The sequence below is a fragment of the Adiantum capillus-veneris genome, chromosome 19, assembly GCF_014529385.1.
Source record: "Adiantum capillus-veneris isolate H3 chromosome 19, ASM1452938v2, whole genome shotgun sequence".
NCBI lineage: Eukaryota > Viridiplantae > Streptophyta > Polypodiopsida > Polypodiales > Pteridaceae > Adiantum > Adiantum capillus-veneris.
The window spans coordinates 74,861,487-74,885,968 of NC_140949.1; the positions used below are offsets into that span (position 1 = coordinate 74,861,487).

General features: G+C 41.8%; 1 protein-coding gene across 1 annotated transcript; it reads right to left on the bottom strand.

The window, feature by feature from the left end:
* Positions 1 to 4,178: 4,178 nt before the first annotated feature.
* Positions 4,179 to 5,683, bottom strand: LOC147434247 (polyubiquitin-like). The gene is made up of 2 exons (XM_086490802.1): positions 4,712 to 5,683; positions 4,179 to 4,452 (listed from the first exon to the last, which is right to left on the bottom strand). The coding sequence occupies exons 1-2, from the start codon at positions 5,532 to 5,534 to the stop codon at positions 4,397 to 4,399; spliced, it is 879 nt and encodes a 292-aa protein (XP_086346928.1). The 5' UTR covers positions 5,535 to 5,683; the 3' UTR covers positions 4,179 to 4,396.
* Positions 5,684 to 24,482: the final 18,799 nt, after the last annotated feature.

Genomic DNA, 24,482 nt, shown 5'->3' on the forward strand with positions numbered 1-24,482 from the left:
TGTCTCTTTGAGACCTTGTGTGCACCTTGTGAGCTGGGCTGCATTGTCACCCACATCAATAGTTTGAACTCCATCATCACCCAACATCCACTATCGTGTACATTTCTGCATGAAATGGAGTCAATGAGACTCCTAGGTTGTCAAGTACATCCAAAATAGGGGCACAACCTACAAAAAAACACTCATGATTGACATACGCACATCCATATTCTCAATTGCACAAAGAGCAAGATTCTTGGTGGTTCACAAAGACGGTTAATGTCACTTACTGTTGTACTGGTCGACTTGCAAGTTGGCTTAATGGGAACGATAATGTTGCAAAGCTTGAGAGGGAAGTAGATCCTCCCTAGAGAGGTTAATGGAGAAGGAGCAAGAACCCAGTTGAGAAAAGAAAGAGGGAAGATCTAGCAGAAGGATATGTTGCACATCTTCAATTTTAGGTAGAGATGTTTTGTGAGGGTCATGGAGTAATGGAGAACTTCAGCTTGAGTAGAATGCAATGAGCTTGAGGAGGGAGAAGAGATTCAAACTTCTGTTGCAGATCTTTTGTGAGGGAAAATTGAAAGGAAGGAAAGAGAAGCAACTTGCAAGGTGAAGTGAAGAGAAGAGAGGGATGGTACAGTAAAGAGAGAGTGAGGGAATGATCAATAATGATCAATACGTTTTTGGGGGGACCCTCTTTTAGGAGAGGAGGGGGGGGGGGGAAACTAGCAGCCACTAGAAAGAGAAAGGATTGGTTTTTACCCAACTATCGAGAAAAAAGTTCAGTTTTTTGAATTTATAAGAGATTTTCTCTTTATATTTTATAAAAGAGCACAAGTTTGACCACTTACTTTTAGGCCCTATCATACCCACCATTTCAATCCACATAGCATCCACCCATTTGTCCCTACCATACCCTTTTAATCCCATGGAAAATAAAGAGGCCCACTTAGACCCTATTCCCTTCCTAATACGGTCTAGCCCTGGCCTGAGAACATAAAATTCATCAAGCCACATACTTAAAAAAATTATTTGCGAACTTATGTTCAAAATGGACCGGTTCTCCCTACTCAATCAACAATGGTAGAAGCACCTCTAGAATCCAGATGGAGTACAATAGCAAGCACTATATGGGACCCTCATAATGGCTCCCAAATATAAAGATCTTTCTATGGAAGGTGCTTTGGGGGCTCTTCCAACCGAGGTCAAGATAATAACCAGAGGGATAGGGTTGGATAGATGCTCAAAGTCCAAAGCAGCTGGTGAGGAGTCCCTCCACTTGTTCCAAAATTGTCCAATTACGAGAGGCCTAGCGAGCAAATTATGCAAATGGATACAAAAGACTTGGAAGATCCAGTTCTTTAAGAATGACCGACTCTTGGGAGGCAAGATGAAGAACCAAGACATCCTAATTTGCACTTAAATTGTTTGATTCTGCTACTTCAAACAAACGTGGAAGGCTAGGAATCAACGTGTCTTTGAAAAAGACCTCATGACGGCTAGCTTCAAAGAGATTACTCAAGAAGCAGGGAAGTGATCATTTTGTTAGAAAACATAAGGACTATGAATATTGGAGTCAAGCTTTCAATGCCCTCACGATTCTGGTTTTCCCCAACCATCAAAATGTGAGTCGATATAACATTTCCACTACGAAGATTTATGGCAATTGATGATATATAGAATATTTTACAGATGGTTGAAGTATTTATGTTGTCATATTCACAAGTGGCAAAGGTGATCACATTTGCATATGACTAAGTTCATATGTTAATGTAAATTGTTCTTTAATGCTAAAAGTAAAGTATAAGTTATTGTAGTGCAATCCATTGATATCTTGAGTGAAAGCTCTGAGCTTATATATTTAACTACAACAAAACGCAGCCTATCATGTGGGTTCAACAGTAGGAATTATTTTATTCTATGATTTCTAACATTTTCACATACATTGGGTGTTGAAAAAATGATCTTGAAAGGAAATTACAAATGAATAGAAAAAGGGTTATTTATATTGGTGAAAAATTCACGGGTGGGGGTTTACAAATAGTCCTACGCACGCAATATATAGACTTTACATATAGTGTCCCCCCCCCCCCCCCCCCCAAAGCACTGTTGAGTTACCTCGGCTATTCGGGTGGTGTCCTCTAGGGACTACTTAGCTTCAGCGGGAGCTTCAACGGGAGTTGCTGTATAGGACGAAAATAGGGTCTTTTGCTTATGATTTGGAGAGCCCCTTTACAAAAATGTTGTCCCCTCAAAGCACATGTAAGGCTTGAGGTTCATTATACATTCTTTATTGAGTGAATATAACATCTCCACTCACAAGTGTGAGTATGGCAAGAAGAATGCAAAAATAATCATGCTTGGCTGGTCTTCTCTAGCAGTTTATGATTTCTAGTCAAAACTACCTAAAGTTTCCAAACTTCTTGGCTAGAGAGGAGAGTGAGTTAGTGGCTACAATTGATAGGCACTAGGCCCATATGCACACTCTATTGCAAGGTGTTGCTTTTGTATCGAACCCCAAGTTCTAGTTGCATGGTCAAGCTAGAAATAGAGATGCCATCAAATACAAAGAGGCCTTCCACCCCAAGGTTGACTATGCCCATCACAATGCTACATTTGACAATCCGTAGCACAAAGAGAGAATAAAGAATGTGAGTGCCATATTCTTGTGGAAAGAATGTGTGAGTGAGAAATTAGAGTTGCAACACATAGCTACAAGGGTGTTCCATTGTTGCATCAAGTGGAAGCTGTGAGAAAAACTGGCAATATTTGACTTTGTTCGCTCTTAAGAACTACAATTGTGTCAATCCTCCATAGCCATTGATTACTTGGTGAGCTAAAGGCTCTTTTTCCTCTTATCACCTTGCATCTCACTCATGTGCCCCATTTCAACAAGAGAGGTTTATTTTTTATAAATTTTAAAAGAGTTAACAATGACACATTAACAATAGAAATTTTTTCATCTATTTTGGGACAAACCCGTTAATCCTTTTGAAAAATAGGCCCTAGGTTAAATCTATTCATGTCAACATTTTAATGGAGGGGTTTTTTAGTACCATCCAAATTCATGTTATGTAGGGGGTTCTTAATAGAGGACCCTTGGAGCAAGCAAAATTCAGCCACTTTCAAACAAATGAGGCTCCATATGAGGAGAGAATGAGCAATGATGAGATTGAGTGTGAAATAGCGCGTTCATAAATGAAAAAGGTGGATGACGCAGTCCTTATCATGAAAGAGGGCTGTATGCCAATGTGAAGCAATTGGAAAACTTGCAATGATGTTTAAAACAACCTTAAATAAAGGTTTTGGATCTATTTAGCTTAAAGAGCAATTCTTGCAAGAAGACGAGTTATTTTACCACTATTTTTTGCATCAAAAAGAAGCATTTTGCAATTGCAAGAGATGACAATCATTAAACCACATTATTGTATCTATTTAATTTGAGCAAATAAATTTTCGAAAAGATGTCAATGAAAGATGTGATTGAATATAAAACGATGTTTGCATTACGGGTTGAAGTTACCAAACAGTTATCTACTCTACTAGGATACTATCAAAAAACTTGTCCAAGGTCCTCCACCGACAAGACGATAGAGTTCCTTGTATCATTCCTTCAAAGACTCGATGGAGTTGCCCTACATGGATTCTATTATCTCGCCTTGGGTGGCTCCTTTCTAGCTGTTCACCACCGCTGGTCATTGAATTTGTTCTCATGGCTCCTTTCTAGCTCCCCCTCCCTCTATTTAACCAACTGAAGTTTCTATTTTCCCAATTGTGAGAATCATCTGTTCCCATTTCAGCTACTCGTTCGTCTACTACTTTATTCATTAGTTTAAGATGCTTCCGCATCTTCTGTCTTCAGAACGCATCCTCCTCGACGCTCACCCTCCAAAAGGGGATGCAGGAATTGAACACAGGCACGCATAGAAATCTATTCTATGAAATCTTCCGTAGAACACAAGCCCATATGTGCTCCTGTGCTACAACTGCTCCACATTGCATTTACAAAAAACAAATTTTGTCTCCCCTGCCTCAGCCTACCGCTCGCGCGCACACACACACACACACACACACACACACACACACACACACACTCACATCGTCCACTAGAGATTAGTCAGACAGAGACACGAAAAGCTATCTAGCACACACACATCGGAGCTTATGCATTCTCAATGTTCTCTCTAAAGAAAATGTTGACCGAGGGAAAAAGGATGCAATTAATAAAAGGTCGAAACCATGAGACTATTGATTTCTATAGCATGACAAAACCAAAACTATTGATGTATATAAGTAAAAACACCCCAGACTCCGAGGGGTAGCCAATCCTCCCAGGAGTGGACACCAGGGTAAAAACTCTAAAGAGGCTGCCCTTTTGCCTTCAGATCGCAGAAACCAGGCATTCTCCCTTCAGTCAATAATGTCTCATCTCATTTGCCTGGACTAAAGGAGAGCAGACATCACCTTTCACTGCAACAGGAAGAGAATTAAGAATGACAAACAGAAAAGACAAAACCCACACAATCCCTTCAGAAGCCTTGAAACAAGTGCAAAATGCCATTTTTACCAACAGTTCCATAGCAGAACATACAGCATACATCATCAAAAAGTAAAAAGTATGCGTCCAGGTAGATTCAATTCCCGCCTCTAAGGCGAAGAACAAGGTGGAGAGTAGATTCCTTCTGGATGTTGTAGTCTGCAAGGGTGCGCCCGTCTTCCAGCTGCTTACCGGCAAAAATAAGGCGTTGTTGATCAGGAGGAATGCCTTCCTTGTCTTGGATCTTGGTCTTCACATTGTCAATTGTGTCTGAGCTTTCAACCTCCAAAGTAATGGTCTTTCCAGTGAGGGTTTTCACAAAGATCTGCATGCCACCACGAAGCCGGAGCACAAGGTGGAGAGTGGACTCCTTCTGGATGTTGTAATCGGCGAGGGTACGCCCATCCTCCAGCTGCTTCCCAGCAAAGATGAGGCGCTGCTGGTCAGGAGGAATGCCCTCTTTGTCCTGAATCTTTGTTTTGACATTGTCAACGGTGTCTGAACTCTCGACCTCCAGTGTGATGGTCTTCCCAGTGAGCGTTTTCACAAAGATCTGCATGCCACCACGGAGACGCAGGACGAGGTGCAGGGTGGACTCCTTCTGAATGCTGTAATCGGCCAGGGTGCGGCCATCCTCCAACTGCTTCCCGGCAAAGATGAGGCGCTGCTGGTCAGGAGGAATGCCCTCCTTGTCCTGGATCTTGGTCTTCACATTGTCAACAGTATCAGAGCTTTCAACCTCAAGGGTGATGGTCTTACCTGTGAGCGTTTTGACAAAGATCTGCATGCCTCCCCGCAGGCGAAGGACAAGGTGAAGGGTGGACTCTTTCTGAATGTTGTAGTCAGCAAGGGTGCGGCCATCTTCAAGTTGCTTGCCAGCGAAGATGAGGCGCTGCTGATCAGGCGGGATGCCCTCCTTGTCTTGAATCTTGGTCTTGACATTGTCGATGGTGTCGGAGCTCTCCACCTCCAAGGTGATGGTCTTGCCGGTGAGGGTCTTCACGAAGATCTGCATATTTGCAGGCGGTTAAGAGAAACGCAGGAATGAAAACCGGGAATTGGGTGAATGAATGAGAGACTCAGAGAGAGGGCGTCCCTTTATAATAGCTAAAGAGAAAGCAAAGGCGGCCCGACTGAGGTGTGTCGTCGGCACACGCTGCGATCGGCACACGCTGCGTTTGGGCAAACGTTCTACCCACCCCCAACCCACCCTCACTTTTTGTCACGCTCATTTGATGTGGCCGTGAATGTTCCTTTTGTAATTTTGGGTGAGACTTGCACCCGTGTCATCCGCTTGGCAACCCGACGCCCTAACCATTCACCCAAGTCTGCATGGTTTTGTAAATGTAGGCAAAATGCGCATTCAAGAAATTTGGTAAATTCGGGTGCTCCGGCAGCATTTGTAACCTCAGGTCTCTAGATCCACGACTGTATGTTTAGCACTAAAAAGCTACGTAATTGTATGACATTGTTTGCAATGCAAACACAACTGTGGATACAACATCATCTATCAATAATTTTCCATCTACCTTGTGTGATTCCCACCAATGAGATTCAATGATCTCCAATTTTGGCTTTGAATGTAACACTTCCTCACCTTGGCCAAGAGTTCAACAACTACACTCAAATTCCCACCAAAAATGCTATCATTTGATTGATACTGAAGTGCACGAGCACGAGCAGGAGCGTGTGAGAGTGTGTGTGCAGCAATGGAGAAGAGAGGAGAAGAGGAGACCTTGTGTTTGCAGGGGCTAAAACTCACTCTCTACATGTGAACCCCATTATTCTATTATGTACATAATGAATAAGTATAGTGGGCGGGCACCTAGCCTAATCGGCCAAGTGGGGCTTTACCCCAACAACCACCATCGAAGTGCGCGAGCGGGAGCGTGTGTGACTGTGTGCAGCAATGGAGAAGAGAGGAGAAGAGGAGACCTTGTGTTTGCAGGGACTAAAACTCACTCTCTACATGTGAGCCCACTTATTCTATTATGTACATAATGAATAAGTATAGTGGGCGGGGACTTGGCCTAACCGGCCACATGGGGCTTTACCCCAACAACCTCCCACGTAAAGGCCAATGTGGCCGTGAGAGAGAAAACAAAACCTGTACAAGGCCATCACAAGTATGACCTCAGCCAACGCCCACTGGCTCACTCAATCTGTGTGCATCTAGCTCTAATTGTAGAGGAAGTATAGAGCGATAGACACCATACTCCTCACCAAAGCCGCACACATCCTGCAGGTATCTCACCATATGCTACAAAGTGCCCCTATGCTCAAGCCCAACGTCAGTCACAGTTTAATCCTCAGCACTCAAGCCATCCATATCCGTCATCGTATCCACGAATGACATGCTCTGCTGCACAATTGTCTGCACAACTGGCTCAACATGCTCACAAACTGGAGCATCATGCAATCTATCCACAAAGGAGACATGCCTCGTCTCTCTGCATGGCTGCGTACTCACAAAGACTATGCCGTCTCGCACATGACGTACTCGCATCGCATGAATCGTGCCAACACTAGCACCTCTCGCTATGACTAGTTGTCTACGATGCAATCTGAAACTGTGCTCATCTAGCCCCTACCTGGCATCCTGTCTCGTAACTAACTCATAGAGATCAAGCTATGTGTCAAACCTGGCACATGGCGTACATCTCGCAACACATATGATGCACCACTCGGCAACAATACTCTGACATCTCCTGCACCAACTATGTCATGCACTAAACCATCAGCTAGACACACACGTCCAAGCATACCACTAGCATATGTTCTAAACCACTCATGACTAGACGTGACATGAAATCTAGCATTCACATCTAGTATCCAATGTGAAGGTAATGTGTCATCAAAAATCGACATAAGAAAGTCAAGAGTAAACATGAAAGCAAAGTCAACATCTCCGTCATGCGTAGGCACATACGCTACATTTTCTCCCACATCATCCAAAGTGATAGCATCCCTCTTGTGTTGTCTCCTGCGCTGTCTAATCCATCGAAAACAACGCCTACGTGCATGTCCTGTATGACTACAATGTCCTGTATGACTACAATGCCAACACACAACATCTCTATGTCTGCAAGATCGTCCTTTGACTGTAGACATCTCTCTATACTCATTTGTGCCAAAAGCATTGCACAATCTTTGCCATAACTCTCTAGGTGTACATGCATCCAAACCAATGCGATAGATAGACTCACCAAGGTGTAACATGATCGTCGGGCGTGCAAGCTCATCCAAGTCCTCCCACTCATCGTCAGTCATAGACTCTGGCCAAGGATCCATGCCCTGTAGTGGCAACACTTGGCCCAACTGAGTCAATGCATCATGCATACCTGCTTTCCAATGCTCAAAGTTTGAACCATCAAACTTTGTATGGAAAAGCACAAACCCTAACAATGATGTACATGCCAACTCCATGGCGATAACCTGTGACAAGACCAAGCACAAATCGATCAACTGACAATAGCCAAAGCCTGGCTAACTCATACACCAAGTACTGTCAAAATACAACATAAGCTGGCATAAGCTGTCTAAAAGAAGTGTCAACAAATATGGCAATCAATGTAACGAACAAGTGAGCAAAACTGCTCAAATGATGCCAAAACAATCGCTCTAATCCAAGAGCTCTATGTGGTAATCGATGAAACTATCATCAACAATCTCCCTCTTGAAGAGATTACCACATATATGTCAAATAACATGATCCGGTGAGCAAGCACTCTCACAATGCGATGCCAAAACACTATGGCAAAGCTACCACCGAGTACCAAATGCAATCAAAACACGATTTCAAACCATGCGCATAAACAAATAATTTCGTTAAAAAAAATCGGGCAGAGTTTTGGTAGTATTTGGCTATCTAACCATAATAACCATACATGCCATAAACATGCTCAAAACCATGAGCAAATCATGCGCAAAATCCGCACTCAAGCATACATGAGCTGCCCTAAAGTCTCAACTCCGTAAACTTGAAAAACAATCCTGTAATCCGAAACAAAAAGTGCATCAACCACACTCTATAAGCGAGGCATATACTAGCATAAACTTGGATGCAAACTAACCAAAATATGACACAAATTGACGCTCAAAACAACTGAAAATCAGCCCACATATGCCATTGCAAGGCGAAGCATATCATCCGCCGAAAAGCACACATCATGTGCATCCACAGGGCAATGTAAACGAGCATCAAGCATGTACCAAATGTGTAGCAAACGAGCATCCAAATCACCTGAACATTCAACTCACAATCATGCTATAAATGCTTGCAAATCTCTCTGCAGATCTGTGCACCACACCTTCTCAAATCTGCTCAATCGCATAAGTCGATGCACATAACCTGTGATGAAGCCACTCTCAAATCCTGAGAGTCCACAAGAATGCATACATCCACAAAGTGTTCTCAATGTATGCGCATAAATGTGTTGAAAATATCAACCCACACTCTCTTCACTGAGAGAAAAACATCAATGTGCAAAACAAGAGAATGATGAAAGCTCAATTCGAGCTCTCCGAATGTAGCAAATCACCACAATAGGCATACATAATCTTTAACTTTTCGAATACCCTGCATCCTGTTAGCCCGAGGAATCCCAAACTCCGAGCAAGTGTTTCTGAGCTAATACAAAATTGAGCGACATCTAGCAAAGCACCTTGAACATATCCATGTTATAAAATTGATGCAGCCCATGATCAAGCAAGAAAGCATATTCAAAAGTACATTTTTACGATTTTTAACTTCACATATGCATCTTCTCCATCATCTATGTTTACGGCCTCCAAACATCACCTGTGCTTCCAAAATGTCAATGGATGCAAATATACATGGTCTCCCATAGGCCATCTATGGTCAACTTTCCAAAAACCAAAAGTCACGTAATGGTTTTGAAGAGTCAACTGTCCAAAAACCAGATAACTCTTTTGGTGTGTCAATTGATTAATATCCATCTCTCTCTCTCTCTCTCTCTCTCTCTCTCTCTCTCTCTCTCTCTCTCTCTCTCTCTCTCTCTCTCTCCCCCTCCCATAGTCAAAGACTCAAATGTCATTTGCATTAATGATAAACACATGCGAGTATGAATGTAAAATCCCTACAAAATTCAAGTCCTAAAAAATATCTCTTAGTTCTTGGATATCTTTGTGGTCTTGCTAAACGCGACTATAACTAGAGCAACTTCAACACCAATAGCTCTTCCCATCTTGCACCCTTCCTCTAACAAATAGCCTTTCCTTGGGCTCTCTGATATTCAAATTGATTTGAAAATGTATTCTTATGTGCCTTTTTAGCCTTTGACGTGTGGATACTCTCCACAAAGAAGTCAACGTAGAACACGTATGCATCTCAGCCACAAGACCTTGGATGGAACCACACTTCATCCTTGGCTTATAGTAAATATTGTCTAGATTCCAAATTACAAAACCATCTTTGATGATATTGGTGATGTCTTGCCATACTGAAAGTGAATTTGGCCAAGGAAATCTCATTGACCTCATTGGGATTGGGCCATCACACATTTGAGAATGCTGGCTACCAGGCACTTCTACAGCTTGAGAGAAACCATGGACTTCACGCGAGGTGATACTCTCTCTCTCTCTCTCTCTCTCTCTCTCTGTGTGTGTGTGTGTGTGTGTGTGTGTGTGTGTGTGTGTGTGTGTGTGTGTGTGAATGGACACATACTTAGGCCCTCGCTCCGATTCTATCGATAGAGAGTACGTGGAATGCAGCTTGACAATGGGGAACACTAGAATGGTATAACCTCTCTATCACACAAGTGTGGTAGATTCGTTATGCCATTTCCCTCTTGAATAACAGGTCTCGAGTTCAACTCTCCTCGTCCGGATAGATCTTTAAGGTCACTCGGGATAGTTCTTGTGTGTGTGGGTGTTTGGGTGTGCTAATAAAGAGGAAAATGGTATAATCTTTTTATCACCGAAGTGTGGTAGATTGGCTATGCCATTTCCCTCTTGAATAAGAGGTCTTGAGAACAAATCTCCTCGTTGGATAGATCTTTAAGGTCTCATAGTTTCCTACGAAGTTAAAATTCTCTCCTCCTCCTTCTTCTTCTTCTTCTTCTTCTCTCTCTCTCTCTCTCTCTCTCTCTCTCTCTCTCTCTCTCTCTCTCTCTCTCTCTCTCTCTCTCTCTCTCTCTCTCTCTCTCTCTCTCTCTCTCTCTCTCTCGGACTTCATGCCAACTTCCTCTCCCTGCTCGCCGTCTCGTCCCCCACTACCTACGAGATTTCATGAGCCGTGATGCTATGAAATAAAGGCATCTTTGCCTGATTCTTGTATTTAATGAGAAAAAATGAATCGTGTGCACATACTGGGTTTATTTTTATGCAATGCAAAGCTCTCTCTCTCTCTCTCTCTCTCTAATATATAGATATATATATATATATATATATATACGTGACTTGTCTAGGTTAGTGGAATGCATGGGAGCTCAATGTCGTGATGCTTGCTAGACCTCATGCACCGAGGAGAGCAGCCGTAAGAGGATTCTCAAACCTGGCAGCTCCAAGAAGTTCCACAACATCAGCAACAGCACCATCATCAAATCTCTATGCGAGAAAGGACACCTCCACGAAGCTTTGGAATCTCTCCTCTGCACACCTAGAAAGCCCCCTCTTGACGCATACCTTGCCCTCTTGAAGGCCTGCGTTACCAGACAATACTTGCCCATCACCTTGCTTGTTTACACCCATCTCACCTTGAAAGTTTCCAACTTTGCGCTGAGAGAGAGAGAGAGAGAGAGAGAGAGAGAGAGAGAGAGAGAGAGAGAGGCCATTGCCCCACCGCTGTCTTGCCAGCCAGCTGCTTGTTCTTGCTGGCGTCGAAGAGGTAACAGTCCAGGCAAACTACCTGTAGCCATCCACGCCGGCGTGGATGGCTACAGGCAGTTCATTTTTGGGATAATTACCAAAATACCCCTTTAATTTGTGGAAATTCCTAATGCATAGCTACTATTATTCGCTCGTCTTTCAAAAAATTCAATAGATGAGTATATTCCGCGTTTTACCCCCCGCCCCGCCCCCCTCCTCTGCTCGATCTGAGCCCGCCTCCCTTCTTCCTCCGCTTTCTCTCTCCTTCCCTACCTCCCTTCCCCTCCTCTTCTCTTGGCGCACAATTTCTTCCCCACTCTGCTTCCAAGACACCTTGCCTATAGAGAGTGCTTTCGCTATGCACGTACATAATAAATTGAAGCGAGGAGGGAAAATATGCATGCGAGAGAGAGAGAGAGAGAGAGAGAGAGAGAGAGAGAGAGAGAGAGAGAGAGAGAGAGAGAGAGAGAGAGAGAGAGAGAGAGAGAGAGAGAGAGAGAGAGAGAGAGACGGCCTTCACTACCACGACAGCATTGAGGGAAGGAAAGAGAGAATGGCCTTCGCAGGCTTCTATGCATGCGTCAGAGTAAAAAGCGTGGTTTGCAAAAACGTTGTTGCGCATGCAACAAAGAGAGAATGAGAGAATTCACACCACACATGTCTGCAAGGAGCACCCTAAACCGAAATAGAAAGGGAGAGAGAGAGAGAGTCGCTACGACTAGAAAGAGGAAATCTGTAAAAGATTATGCATATTTTTTTAAAAAAAAATTGAACCACCGACTACCTTTCAAATTAAAAAAACTCCTAATACCACAATGGTACATACTGGCTCCGCTAATATTATATTCATCGGAATCTCATCAGATTCAAGTTCTGAGTTGAGATCTCTCTCAAGAGAGTAAAACGCGGATGAGGAGTTCGAACATGCGACATAATTATGGTACGACCTCACAATGTTCTCGTAGCCAACACAACATGCAATAGGTGTTGCGATGTTGAGCACAATTCCCTGCATATAAAAAATAGCATGAACCTCCTGCGCTCCCATAGCTGCCAGTTCCCTGCGTGACGGGATGCAGAGCAGCTGCAACATGTGGCTGGAGCATGAGCAGCCAAATTCGCCTCGGATCTCCCCTCTCGCTCAGATGTTTGTCTGCAAACTTCGACACCTCCCATTCAGCTTCGAAATGGATCTCGCATGATTCTATCGTTTTTCCGATTTTCCCCAGCTGGGTACCCAACTAAAATAGATACAAGGGTATTTTGGGAATTTTTGAAATTTGAGGTGTATTTTGGGACTTTCCACAAATTATAGGGGTATTTTGGTGATTTTCCCTTCATTTTTTGAACGGTCGTGCCAATGTTTGCAGGAGTGACGGGTAAAGATTTCCATTCCACGCCGGCACGGATGGCTATAGGCAATTCCATTATGCACCAAATAGTTTCCTTGTTACATGTGGCACTCATACAAGGCAAATGAAACAACCCCGCTAGCTGCCTGTAGAAACTCATAGGTAAAGATTTCCATTAGAAACTTGCATGTATCCATTCGCACCGGTTTAGATGGCTACAGACACTTCCATTATGTACCAAATAACTTTCTTGTCACATGTGGGTACTCTTACAAGGCAAGTTGAACACCCTAGCTAACACACATGGACAGTGAGCCGAAGAAAATGAAGGTCTCATTTGACTATAAAGTGTTCATGATGCCTCCTCGTGATCTAAAGTTCAAGACATTTAAGTGTCATTCTTGCCTCTAATAAAAGGAATGTCTTTTTCTTCTCAAGGAGGTTGCCCTGAACAACAAACGTCTCTTGCAATGTAGCTTCTTGCCATAAGTTGTGCACACACATAAAATTGGGCATGTCCAAGGAGCAGACATATGTGACACGACCCACAATCTTTCATTCACATCATTTGAGTGATGATAGATGTCTTGTTGCTATTCTAATGTACTTGCTTACTAAGACTTTATTTGTACCCCACAATGTCAACTTAGTTGATGGCTAGAGACACAACCATTGCAAGCATCATTGCGAGTACTTACACTAATTAAATAGCAATAGAGGGATATTAATCAATTGACACACCAAAAGCTACAAATTAGACCTAATTTTAATGACTTAAGTTGACCTCGTATGGCATGCTTTTCTCATAAAGAATTTCATGTAGTCATCCATGTTGCCAAATCCTCTCCATCCAAAAACCAAAGCTAGTGCTTATGGATTTTCCTTTTTTTCCACCTTTTATTGCATGTACCCATCCGTGTTGGCACTCATACCTACAAGTAATAGAAAGAGATGATTTTTTTTGGGTTATGCAATTCATATGTGCATGTAGGTTGTTGCATGCCTAACAATATTTCGGGGTTAATCTCTGAAAAAAATGTATTTTAATTGAATAGATCACTTTCATGTTGACTTAGATAAGTTGATGGTCAACTCAAATCCAATATGGATTGATGCTAAAACATCATTGGAGCTTAAGCTCATGTATAAACCTCCATTGCAAGCCTTGGCCAAAAACAAATTTTATAACTTGGATGCTAATAATAGGACTATTTCTTGGTGAACAATGATTACAAAAAGCTTCTCTAGTATTATGGATGAAAAAGTTGGAGGGTGATTTCTATCATTATAATTGACCCAAAAAGTGCCCAAAATTGCAATTCCTTTTTTTGCGATGCATGAACTTTTGAGTTGATATGTCACATTAAATTTTGATGGTTTTTTAAAAAGAATATAGCAATCAGTAACTATTTATATTGATATTGATACTCTATGCTATAGCATAAGCACATAGGCTCTCATTTTCATGCATGTGCAAGATGAGCTTATAAATTTCTTGCATATAGGTGTCGCAAATTATGAAGATTATGCGGGAAGCCTACTTGAGAAGGATCAAAAGCTAATAGCAAGAGCGGCCAAGAAATATTGTTGAGGCAGAGAGTCTTGGTATCCACGTACTTATCCTTAAAAGTAGAAATTCAAAATCAAGCGGTATCCACTCATCCAACTAGACGCATCTCTCTCTCTCTCTCTCTCTCTCTCTCACACACACACACACACACACACACACACACACACACACACACACACACTCACACACACACACACACACACACACACACACACACATTGCTCGCTCGATTTTCTCCTTGCTCGAAAATATTCGCTCGCAATACGGTAGGACTCGTTAGCCCATATCTTCTAAACCTTAGTTGTAGACCACGTGAAAATGATTTGGAATCGCGGGAATGGACCTGAAATGTGCTGTTTTTACAGGTCAAAACAGATCTGTAAAAATCTGCAGTTGTGTACCCTAGACATGCAGGCAGGCTGAGTGACGTATCTCAAAATAGGTAAAGATTTTGAAAAAACTTTCTTCTGTAAAGTTAAAGAGGACAAAAAATTGGAAGAATTCGCGAGAATTTGCTTGAATGAAGACGTTTTGGTAGGCCAAAACAGATATGCAAAAATGTGCTACAGTTTTTGTTGCTTCTCTGTCTGCTTCCCCGCTGAGCTCCAATGGTGCTCCCAATCCCTGAGATCTGATACCAGTTGAAGTGCACGAGTGATAGTATGTGAGAGTGTGTGTGCAGCAATGGAGAAGAGAGGAGAAGAGGAGACCTTGTGTTTGCAGGGGCTAATACTCACTCTCTACATGTGAGCCCCCTTATTCTATTATGTACATAATGCATAAGTATAGTGGGCAGACACCTGGCCTAATCAGCCACATGGGGCTTTACCCCAACAGATGCCTCAGCTACACCTCTTTAGCCTTTGGCAGGAACAAAAATGATGTGAATGCAAATCAAAATGTATTCTATTCTCTCAAAATGTTTTTAGCATTTGAAGGTGAGGCCTATAAGCGTGATTTTGCCCACGGCCATCAAATGAAACCCCCATCGTTGATCCCCTTGATATCATTGGCATATCATGTAGAGAGGAGGAACGTTCCACCACGGGCATAATCAGAGCCATTTTGCAAGCAAGGGCAGCTAGAGCTAAGCTTGGTCCATATGAATTTTGAAGGTGTTCGAGGATTTCGTCTTGTTGCTCACAAGGGGGGGGGGGGGGGGGGGGGGGGGGGGGGGGGGGGGGGGGGGGGTGTAAGAGTGCTTTTTTTAAACTCTGCCAAAATTGGCATATTTGGAAAAGAGTGGCAAGGATAGAATACGAAGGTATTGCCCTTAAGTGAAAAACTCCTAGAAGAGAATGGATTGTTGACAACAACCTCATGCCGTAGACAATGCCATTGGTAACATTATCGCACTAATGGCTCCAAAAAAAAAAAGCAGCATTTCTTCCAAGATGCCTCATACGTAGTCAATGTCATGGTTGCCCATGTAGTGAGAGGAGCCACTCACCATCACACAAATCCTCTGGGTTAGACATTATATTGCACAAAAATCGGAGTGGACAAGTCATGAGTTGTTGGAAAATCTTGAGGAGTTAGAAAAATTAGAGGAGTGGTGTCTTGTGGCTATAGATCATATCTATCTAAAGAAACACAAGAAAAACAGTTCTTTGATTCTAAACTAAGGAATTCAAAAAGGGTGATGTGGTACTCATATACTCCCTGCTTAAACAACACATCCCTAAATCGAAGAAAAATGGGAGTGGACCATTTATCATTCAAGACATCTCACCAGTTGTGGTAGTGCAATTATCAGCTTTAGATGGGGACGTAATGGCCAACTGGATTAATGGATGTCATTTGTGCAAATATTATCTACTACTGAACAATGAGATCTTGGACAAGATCATGGACCTAGAGAAAAGAAGCAATGGAAGCACGAGAAAATTGATCATGCCCAAAAAGAAGCTCGAATGAGGATTTTAAAGTGGAAGGCTTCAAAGAAACAAGAAGCTAAATGGCATTCACATATTGTTCAATTCCATCCTACAGATGATTGCTTGAGATAATGGATGTTAGAATACTTTTTGGCTCATACCTGTTCATGTTTCAAAGATAATTCACAAATGGTTGATATGAAAAAAGTTGGAATTTGTGACAATAGTGCAATCTAAATGTGACTCTATTTAATGTAAAGCCACATGTGTTACCATATATGTGGTAGTGATGTGTGTGAACACACTTGGAATTGCCGAGGCATTTGTTCCCTCACTAGGAGGTTTTTTCCTTGTGCATTGTATATACGTCCAACATTCTAGGGCTAGCTTATCTTTCCATTGTGCACTACTCTATCATGTGCCTTAAGCTTCTTCATCTTTTCCAAGCACTTAGAATTTCCAAGGCATTTGTTCCCTCACTAGGAGGTTTTTTCCCCGTGCATTTTATATACGCCCATCATTCTAGGGCTAACTTATCTTTCCATTGTGCACTACTCTATTGTGTGCCTTAAGCTTCGTCATCTTTTCCAAGTTGTGTGTGTTCCCCTGCAACCTGGTACTTAGTTAACCAGGCATGAACAATAATTTTGCAAGAGAGAGAGTTTAGATAACATGACAATAGTTGAGGACCGGATTCATATGGAGCCGGTCCCCCCTCCAATAGGCATTCGTATTATAGATTTTCCCATCAAGAGAGACTTGGTACAATACAATCTTTGTGTTCCTTATGACCTACGTGATGCAATGAAGATGGAAAGCTTCATGCATCACAAGCATAACATAAACTTGTACAAAGAATTAACTATCCCAAGCCTCAGTCCCAAGGCCTCAAACACCTTCGAAGGTGGAGAGAGCTAGCGGGGAATGATGATAGAGAAGAGGAAGAAGAAACATTCCATAGGAGCAAGAAATAGTTCCTCACTTATCATTACTCTTCTTGCTAGCATACATAATAGCATAGTAATGAAGATGGAGAAGATGGCAAGCTTAAGCATTGAAGCATGACTCTTGGTTGGATTTGCATTCCATAGCCAAGAGTGTTGGTGTAGGCTTTCACTCTCACAAGCTTGGAGAATGAGGTGGTGTTCCTCAACTTTCACCAAGTGAGAATGGCCTTGCAAATGAGTGTGTGTGTGGAGTATATCCCCCTAGCACCCCCCTTCCTTGCTTTGGGAAAATTTTCTACATGCTGCAAGCTCATTGGACCCCTCTCCTCTTAGCCAATCACATGCAGCATGCAGTCAAGCACATGGGTAGTCTTTTGACAAGTGTCCTCCTTACCCCTTAGAGAGAGAGAGAGAGAGATCTTGAAAATATTTGGATATTTGTTAGATGGAAGTAGAAGCTCATTAGACCCCTCTTTAGCGCAACCAATAGCATTCAAGCACACCATGTGGTTAAGCTTAGTGAGAGTCTGACATGTGTCCCATGTGATATTTTAGAATTCCCCTAACTTTGAGATTTTTATGCATAGGAAGTTTCTCAAGTAACTTCCTCATTAAGTGTGTAGGTTCTCTTTTTGACTCAAGCATCTTACCCCCCATGCATAGGAAGCTTCTCAAGCAACTTCCTCATTAAATGCGACAAGTACCTCAAGTACCTGAGTCATCAAGCATGACGAGCACCTTAGGTGGAGTTCCCACCTCAAGCACAACCCTAGCTTGCTTAAGTGTAGGTCGGGTTTCCACCTCAAGCTCAGACCTAGCTTGCTTAAGGTCAAAGGACTTTTATTACTAACCATCGGAGGTCTTTAATGAAGCAAACCCTAAGGTCTTTTAAGCTTCATTAGTTAACCTTGCTCTTTGGTAGACTATCTCTCATTTGGGCCCCTTTACCATTGGCCCCGTGTTGAGATAGATCCGTAAGCACATGTCTATATTCTAACCCTTGTTCTCGTTTATAATCCCATATTAAATTATCAGTTTAATATGAGAGAATCATTTGGGTTGGTTAGATATTATATATTTAATGACATTACCTCTCTCTTGAAATCATAGTCGTCCTTGACTATGAGGTAAAAGAGATAAAGTCATAGTCATTAGTCAATTTGTCTTAGCGGGTAGAGGATCCCTTTTGTACCCTACAACATCATTCCAAGATGGATGACTAATCCATTTGGTGCTTGGGAGACATAGCTACCGCAAGCATGTCTGCTCTTTAGTCCATTTCATCCTCCCAAGTAGAGTGACGAATTCTACATGGGGTTTGAGAGACGTCATCATCCCAAACATGATTTTAAGCATGCATACTTCTTAAATTTCTGCACAATAAAAAGAGAACTAGTCTTATATGACAAAAAAAATTTTCATTTAAAATGCATTTCATATGCTTACTCTAGTGAAGCATTGTAAGCATTCACAAGGTTCATATTGTCCTTAAGCTAGGTTCCAGCATCTTAAAACGGATAATTCTTTAACTTAATAAGATATCGTCAGATAATCTTGCCGTTTCTTAATACCTTGTCTTCATGTCATAGGATGGACTTAGATTGAAGTACTTCTTCTTGATCTTTGATTTTTGGAGGGTCTGCAACTATTACTTCTTTTGATGGTGCTCCTTTGTAAGGCTTATGTAGGTTCTCATGGAAAACATTGTGCATGAGCCAATGGTTGGGCAACGTCAATTGATAAGCCATCTCATTGAATGGCTTAGGAATTTTAAGGACCATAGTATCTTTTTGCTAGTTTAGCATCATACTCTTGGTGGTCCGTAGGAGTCTCGCCCGTAGTATGCCTTTGATGAGCCTTGAGGAACTTTAGCAAGACCCAATCATTTTCCATAAAGGCTAATACTCTTTTGTGCTTATTAGCAACAACCCTTTTTGCCTTTCCTGTGAGATGGATATAGCCCCTTTAATCTTTGGAAAAAGATTCATGTAGGTCTCGGCTATATTCATCAACAGCAAAGATCTTCCCATGTACTTTTAGTAGTAAGGGACTTCAGGATCTTCCTTCTTTAACCTCAAAAGGTACTTTTCCCATAGAAGTATGTACAATATCATTGTACGCATACTCTATAAGAGGTAGGTACTTCTATCATTGAGAACATTGATCTACTTCCATGACATAGGCTTTTAGTATATCAAGAATCATTAGATTAGTTATTTTGCTTTGGTCATCCGTTTGTGGATGATAGGCCGAAAGAGAAATTTAATCTACTTAGTAGATTCTCAAGGAGACTCTTCTAGAACTTACTGGTCATTCTAGGATCTTTGTCCGACACTATGGATGTTGGAAATCCATGATGCTTGAAAATTTGAGATCTGAAGAGGGTTGCCATTTGATGTGTCTTAATAGTCTTTTTGACAAGCATAGAGTGTGTTTTCTTGTTAAGCATGTCGACGACTGAAACAATCCAAGTTGCTTCTCTCGATCAATTTTCAACTTTTGGTATACCACGCATTTTGAAACATACTCTTGTATGTTTACTTTTCATGGTAGACCAACAAAAATACATTTCTACTCCTCGAAGAGTAGACTATGGAATCCTTCTTTGCCCCGCATAAGGAGAAGTATGGGATTCATACATGACTTTTGTATTGTATGGGTGATTAACACATAGCCTATTGCCGTTTGCAAGGTAACCATCCTTCAAGGTGAATGGTTCTTGTTTCTTCCCTATTACAAAGGCTGTAATTACATACTTAAAGTCTTGGTCAGTAGCATACTCATCTATCATAAAAGATAGATCATTGTGAGTTGCTATAAACACCACATTTACCTTTGGTCGTTGAGAAAGTGCATTGACCACTTGATTGTGCTTGCCAACGATGTGAGCAATATGAAATTTAAACTGCAAAAGAAAATTTTCCCACCTCATTTGTTTGTCGGAGAGCTTGGTTTGCATCATGAAGTTCTTGAGGCTTTGTGATCCATTCGCAGGATGAATGGAGTCCCCAATAGACAATGTTTCCACGTGTTTAGGGCATATAGAATAGATAGTAGCTCTTTTTCGTATTTGCCTTATCGAAGTTGAGTCTTTGACTCTCATATGCTATGGCATGCCCTTCTTGAACCAAAATAGCTCCAAGTCAATTACCACAAGCATTACATTGGACCTCAAATTACTTTGAGAGATCTAACAGTGTGATCACACATTGAGCGATAAGATTCTCCTTAAGCTTCTTCAAAGGCTTCTTGCACTTTTGCAGTCCATGAATACTTAACGTTCTTTTTTGTTAAGTCATGTAATGGGCACACATACCTACAAAGCTTCGTACCTCTTGTAGATTCCTTGGATTAGGCCATCTTTTTATTACCTCTAACTTTGTTGCATCCATACGGGTGCCATCTTTAGAGATAATGTGGCCTTAGTATTGAATCTCTTGTAGAAAAAATTCACTTTTCTTTTGATCAATGAAAAGTTTATTCTCTCTCACAACTTGAAAGGTTACCTGGAGGTGTCGCTTGTACTCTTCAAAAGAATTTGGATGGCCTGAAAATTTTTGTCCATCATGAGTTTGAATGCGTCTGGATCATTTGTCAGGCCAAAACTTGTAAATTATTAAATATATTTTCTACCCGTGGCACAGGAAATCTAACTTTGATAGTGATCTTATTTAGTGCTCTATAGTCGACACACATGTGATATGTGTCGTCTTTCTTTTGCACTAAAAGAAATGGTGAACAAAATGGAGAGGAGCTAGACCTCACCATTCCCCCCTTTTTTTTAACGAATCATGCACTTGCCTCATGATCTCCTCTTGTTGAGCTTGTGAAACTCGATAAGGCTTGTTAGGCGGTGAGCTTCTTGATATGAGCTCAATTGCATGGTCATCATCCCTCATTTTAGAGATAGCTCACTAGGGATGTCATCAATGAAAACATATTGGAATCCATTTAGAAAATTAGACAATTCTAATTCCTCTTGATTCCCTTTATTACAGGGATATGGTGTTCCCCAACTCATTAGCATCTATGTACATGCTCTTTTCCCTGTAGGTGAAGTAGATTCTCCTCTCAAGGAACTTCATGTTGGAAGCCATGCGGTTAAACCATGGTGCCCCAACGATAACATTCTCATGTTTGAGAGGGAAGATGAAGAAATCCTTTTTGTCCACATAGCTTTGGACATGAAGCCTTAATTTTCCAATTAAGGAAGTAATTGAGACGTCTTGTCCCTTGATCTAGCTCCATTGGCTTCAATGTATCTCCCATCTCGTGGGCTTGTATGCCTAGCTTAGTGGTCAAATCCGTGGATATGAAGTTGTGAATTGAACTAGGGTCAAACAAAATAAAGGAATCATACTAGTCTTGCATCTTTCCCCAAGCATAGGAAAGGAGAAATCCTTGTCAATGAGCATCCTCTTTTTGGAGCTTCAAACATAGAGGCTCTAGGAGTCTCATTGCGGGCAATTCTTTGGGGCAAGGACAATAACCACGGCCTTGCTCCCCACACTTAAAACATTTGTGGTCCTTACGAAAAGCTTCTAGCTCTTTAGGAGAGAGTTTATATTTACCTTTGTAAACTCCCTTCTCCTTGGACCGATTGTTTTTGTTGTTGTTGGAATGGCCTTGGGAAGAATTTTGGGCATTGGATTTCCCATTGGCATCACTTTTGTCTTTATTTTCCATGGGTTTGACATTCCGTCAAGACCCTTGTTGGAAATTGATGCGCGAAGCAAACATGGTGTGGTGGATTACCTTGGTGATAGAACCACGCCATTGAGAGTTGACATACTCGACCATCTCTTTGGGTAATCCCGCATAGAATTGTTTCTTTTGCACGGCAAAGTCTATCTTTTGAAGGATAGTAGTCTTGAGATGTAAATCCCAAAACTTGTCCACATATTTGTGGATAGACTCATGAGAGAGAAGCTTTAAACTTCACCATTTGGTAAGCACTTTGTCCTTTGCATCACTTGCAAGGAATTTCTTCATGATGGAAACTCGTAGAGTTTTCCATGTCTTTGGGGCTTCGCCGTTGCCACGAAGGCTAGCCCACCATTGATGAACCAATTTTTGGAAGTGCATAGCTACATGGTGTAGCTTGGAGGACTCCGTGAAGCCCTCGTCTCCAAAGGCCGCATCAAATTGTTGGATGAAGGCCAATACTTTGTCGGTAGCACCAAAGGTGCCATCATAAGTGAGAAAATAGATACTCTTTCCTCCCTCTTTGAACTTATTTAACTTTTGTGACCTTCGCCATGCAGGGTAAGATTTGTGATGTCCTCCCCTCTTGTATTCTCTAGGAGAATAGCCATAGCTTTCATTGGTAGAGGAGGAAGGTGAAGAAGAAGGAGAAGAGGGTGACCTCTTTCTTGCCCTTTTCTTCCTTTGTTTCCTCTCTTCCCTTTTGGAGTGACAAGGAGAAGGACTATGGGTTAACCGTTTCCTCTTGGGAGGAGTTGGCGATCGTCTAGACCACCATCTTCATGGAGCCACATCTTTTGAGGAACCTAGGGAGTCATTACTTTCTCATTCTTTGGATTCCTCCACTCGTATGGGAGAGAGTATTCTTTTGGGGGTCTCACCAAGAGGCCTCCTAAGCTCTCTCTCCTCTTTGAGAGGAAAGGAAATCCCATAAGCACAAAGTTGTTGAGTAACTTCGGCTTGCAAAGAGGGGTTGCCCATAGCTTGTTGCAACCTAGTAACAAGATAATTAACAAACATGGGGGAATCATCATTAGTACCTTCATGTGAAAAATCAAAGCTATCAATGTTCATTCTACTCTCTTGGTAATTGTCAGCCATGTTAATTGAACTTATGTGTTTACTTAGTGTATGCTTTGGAAATTCAAAACCTTAGTTTCTACTCCTCTTAGCCTTTGAAAATAGGCACTTAAGTATCTACACCCACGGCTCGAATTGGTTAATTATAGAGAGTAGTGGAGTGAGTCTAACATAGCAAAGTTGCCGAGGCATAGCTCCTTTCGGACTTCTTATGGCTCAATAATGGTAAAGCCGTAGGCAAGTCTAAAAACACTCCATTATTAAGACCAAAGCTCCCGAGGTGTGCACCATATCCCACATAGTGGGCTCCACAAAATCGATAATAGATCCCAGACCCACTTACCTTAATATAATTAACAAAAACAACCATTTATAGGCTACTTAAGGACCTCTCTTCAAGAAAAGAGAAACCAAATGCTCTGATACCAATGTAATGGAAATGGCCTATGAACTTTGAGAGTAGCAGAAGTAGGAAATTAGGTGAAGCCCTTTTGAGAGATTACTTTGTGAGCAGAGCGGGTGAACTTAATTGATGGTAGCAACATAAACATGGTACTTAGTTAACCAGGCATGAACAATAATTTTGCAAGAGAGAGAGTTTAGATAACATGACAATAGTTGAGGACCGGATTCATATGGAGCCGGTCCCCCCTCCAATAGGCATTCATATTATAGTTTTTCCCATCAAGAGAGACTTGGTACAATACAATCTTTGTGTTCCTTATGACCTACGTGATGCAATGAAGATGGAAAGCTTCATGCATCACAAGCATAACATAAATTTGTAGAAAGAATTAACTATCCCAAGCCTCAGTCCCAAGGCCTCAAACACCTTCGAAGGTGGAGAGAGCTAGCGGGGAATGAGGATAGAGAAGAGGAAGAAGAAACATTCCATAGGAGCAAGAAATAGTTCCTCACTTATCCTTACTCTTCTTGCTAGCATACATAATAGCATAGTAATGAAGATGGAGAAGATGGCAAGCTTAAGCATTGAAGCATGACTCTTGGTTGGATTTGCATTCCATAGCCAAGAGTGTTGGTGTAGGCTTTCACTCTCACAAGCTTGGAGAATGAGGTGGTGTTCCTCAACTTTCACCAAGTGAGAATGGCCTTGCAAATGAGTGTGTGTGTGGAGTATATCCCCCTAGCACCCCCCTTCCTTGCTTTGGGAAAATTTTCTACATGTTGCAAGCTCATTGGACCCCTCTCCTCTTAGCCAATCACATGCAGCATGCAGTCAAGCACATGGGTAGTCTTTTGACAAGTGTCCTCCTTACCCCTTAGAGAGAGAGAGAGAGATCTTGAAAATATTTGGATATTTGTTAGATGGAAGTAGAAGCTCATTGGACCCCTCTTTAGCGCAACCAATAGCATTCAAGCACACCATGTGGTTAAGCTTAGTGAGAGTCTGCCATGTGTCCCATGTGCTCTTTTAGAATTCCCCTAACTTTGAGATTTTTATGCATAGGAAGTTTCTCAAGCAACTTCCTCATTAAGTGTGTAGGTTCTCTTTTTGACTCAAGCATCTTACCCCCCATGCATAGGAAGCTTCTCAAGCAACTTCCTCATTAAATGTGACAAGTACCTCAAGTACCTTAGTCATCA

Bases quoted from the DNA above. Each gene is read 5' to 3' on its own strand.
- LOC147434247 (XM_086490802.1), bottom strand. From the start codon at position 5,534: ATGCAGATCTTCGTGAAGACCCTCACCGGCAAGACCATCACCTTGGAG. The intron at 4,453-4,711 runs GTAAGCAGCTGG...TTCCTGTTGCAG, and splicing joins ACAACGCCTTATTTTTGCCG to TGAAAGGTGATGTCTGCTCT.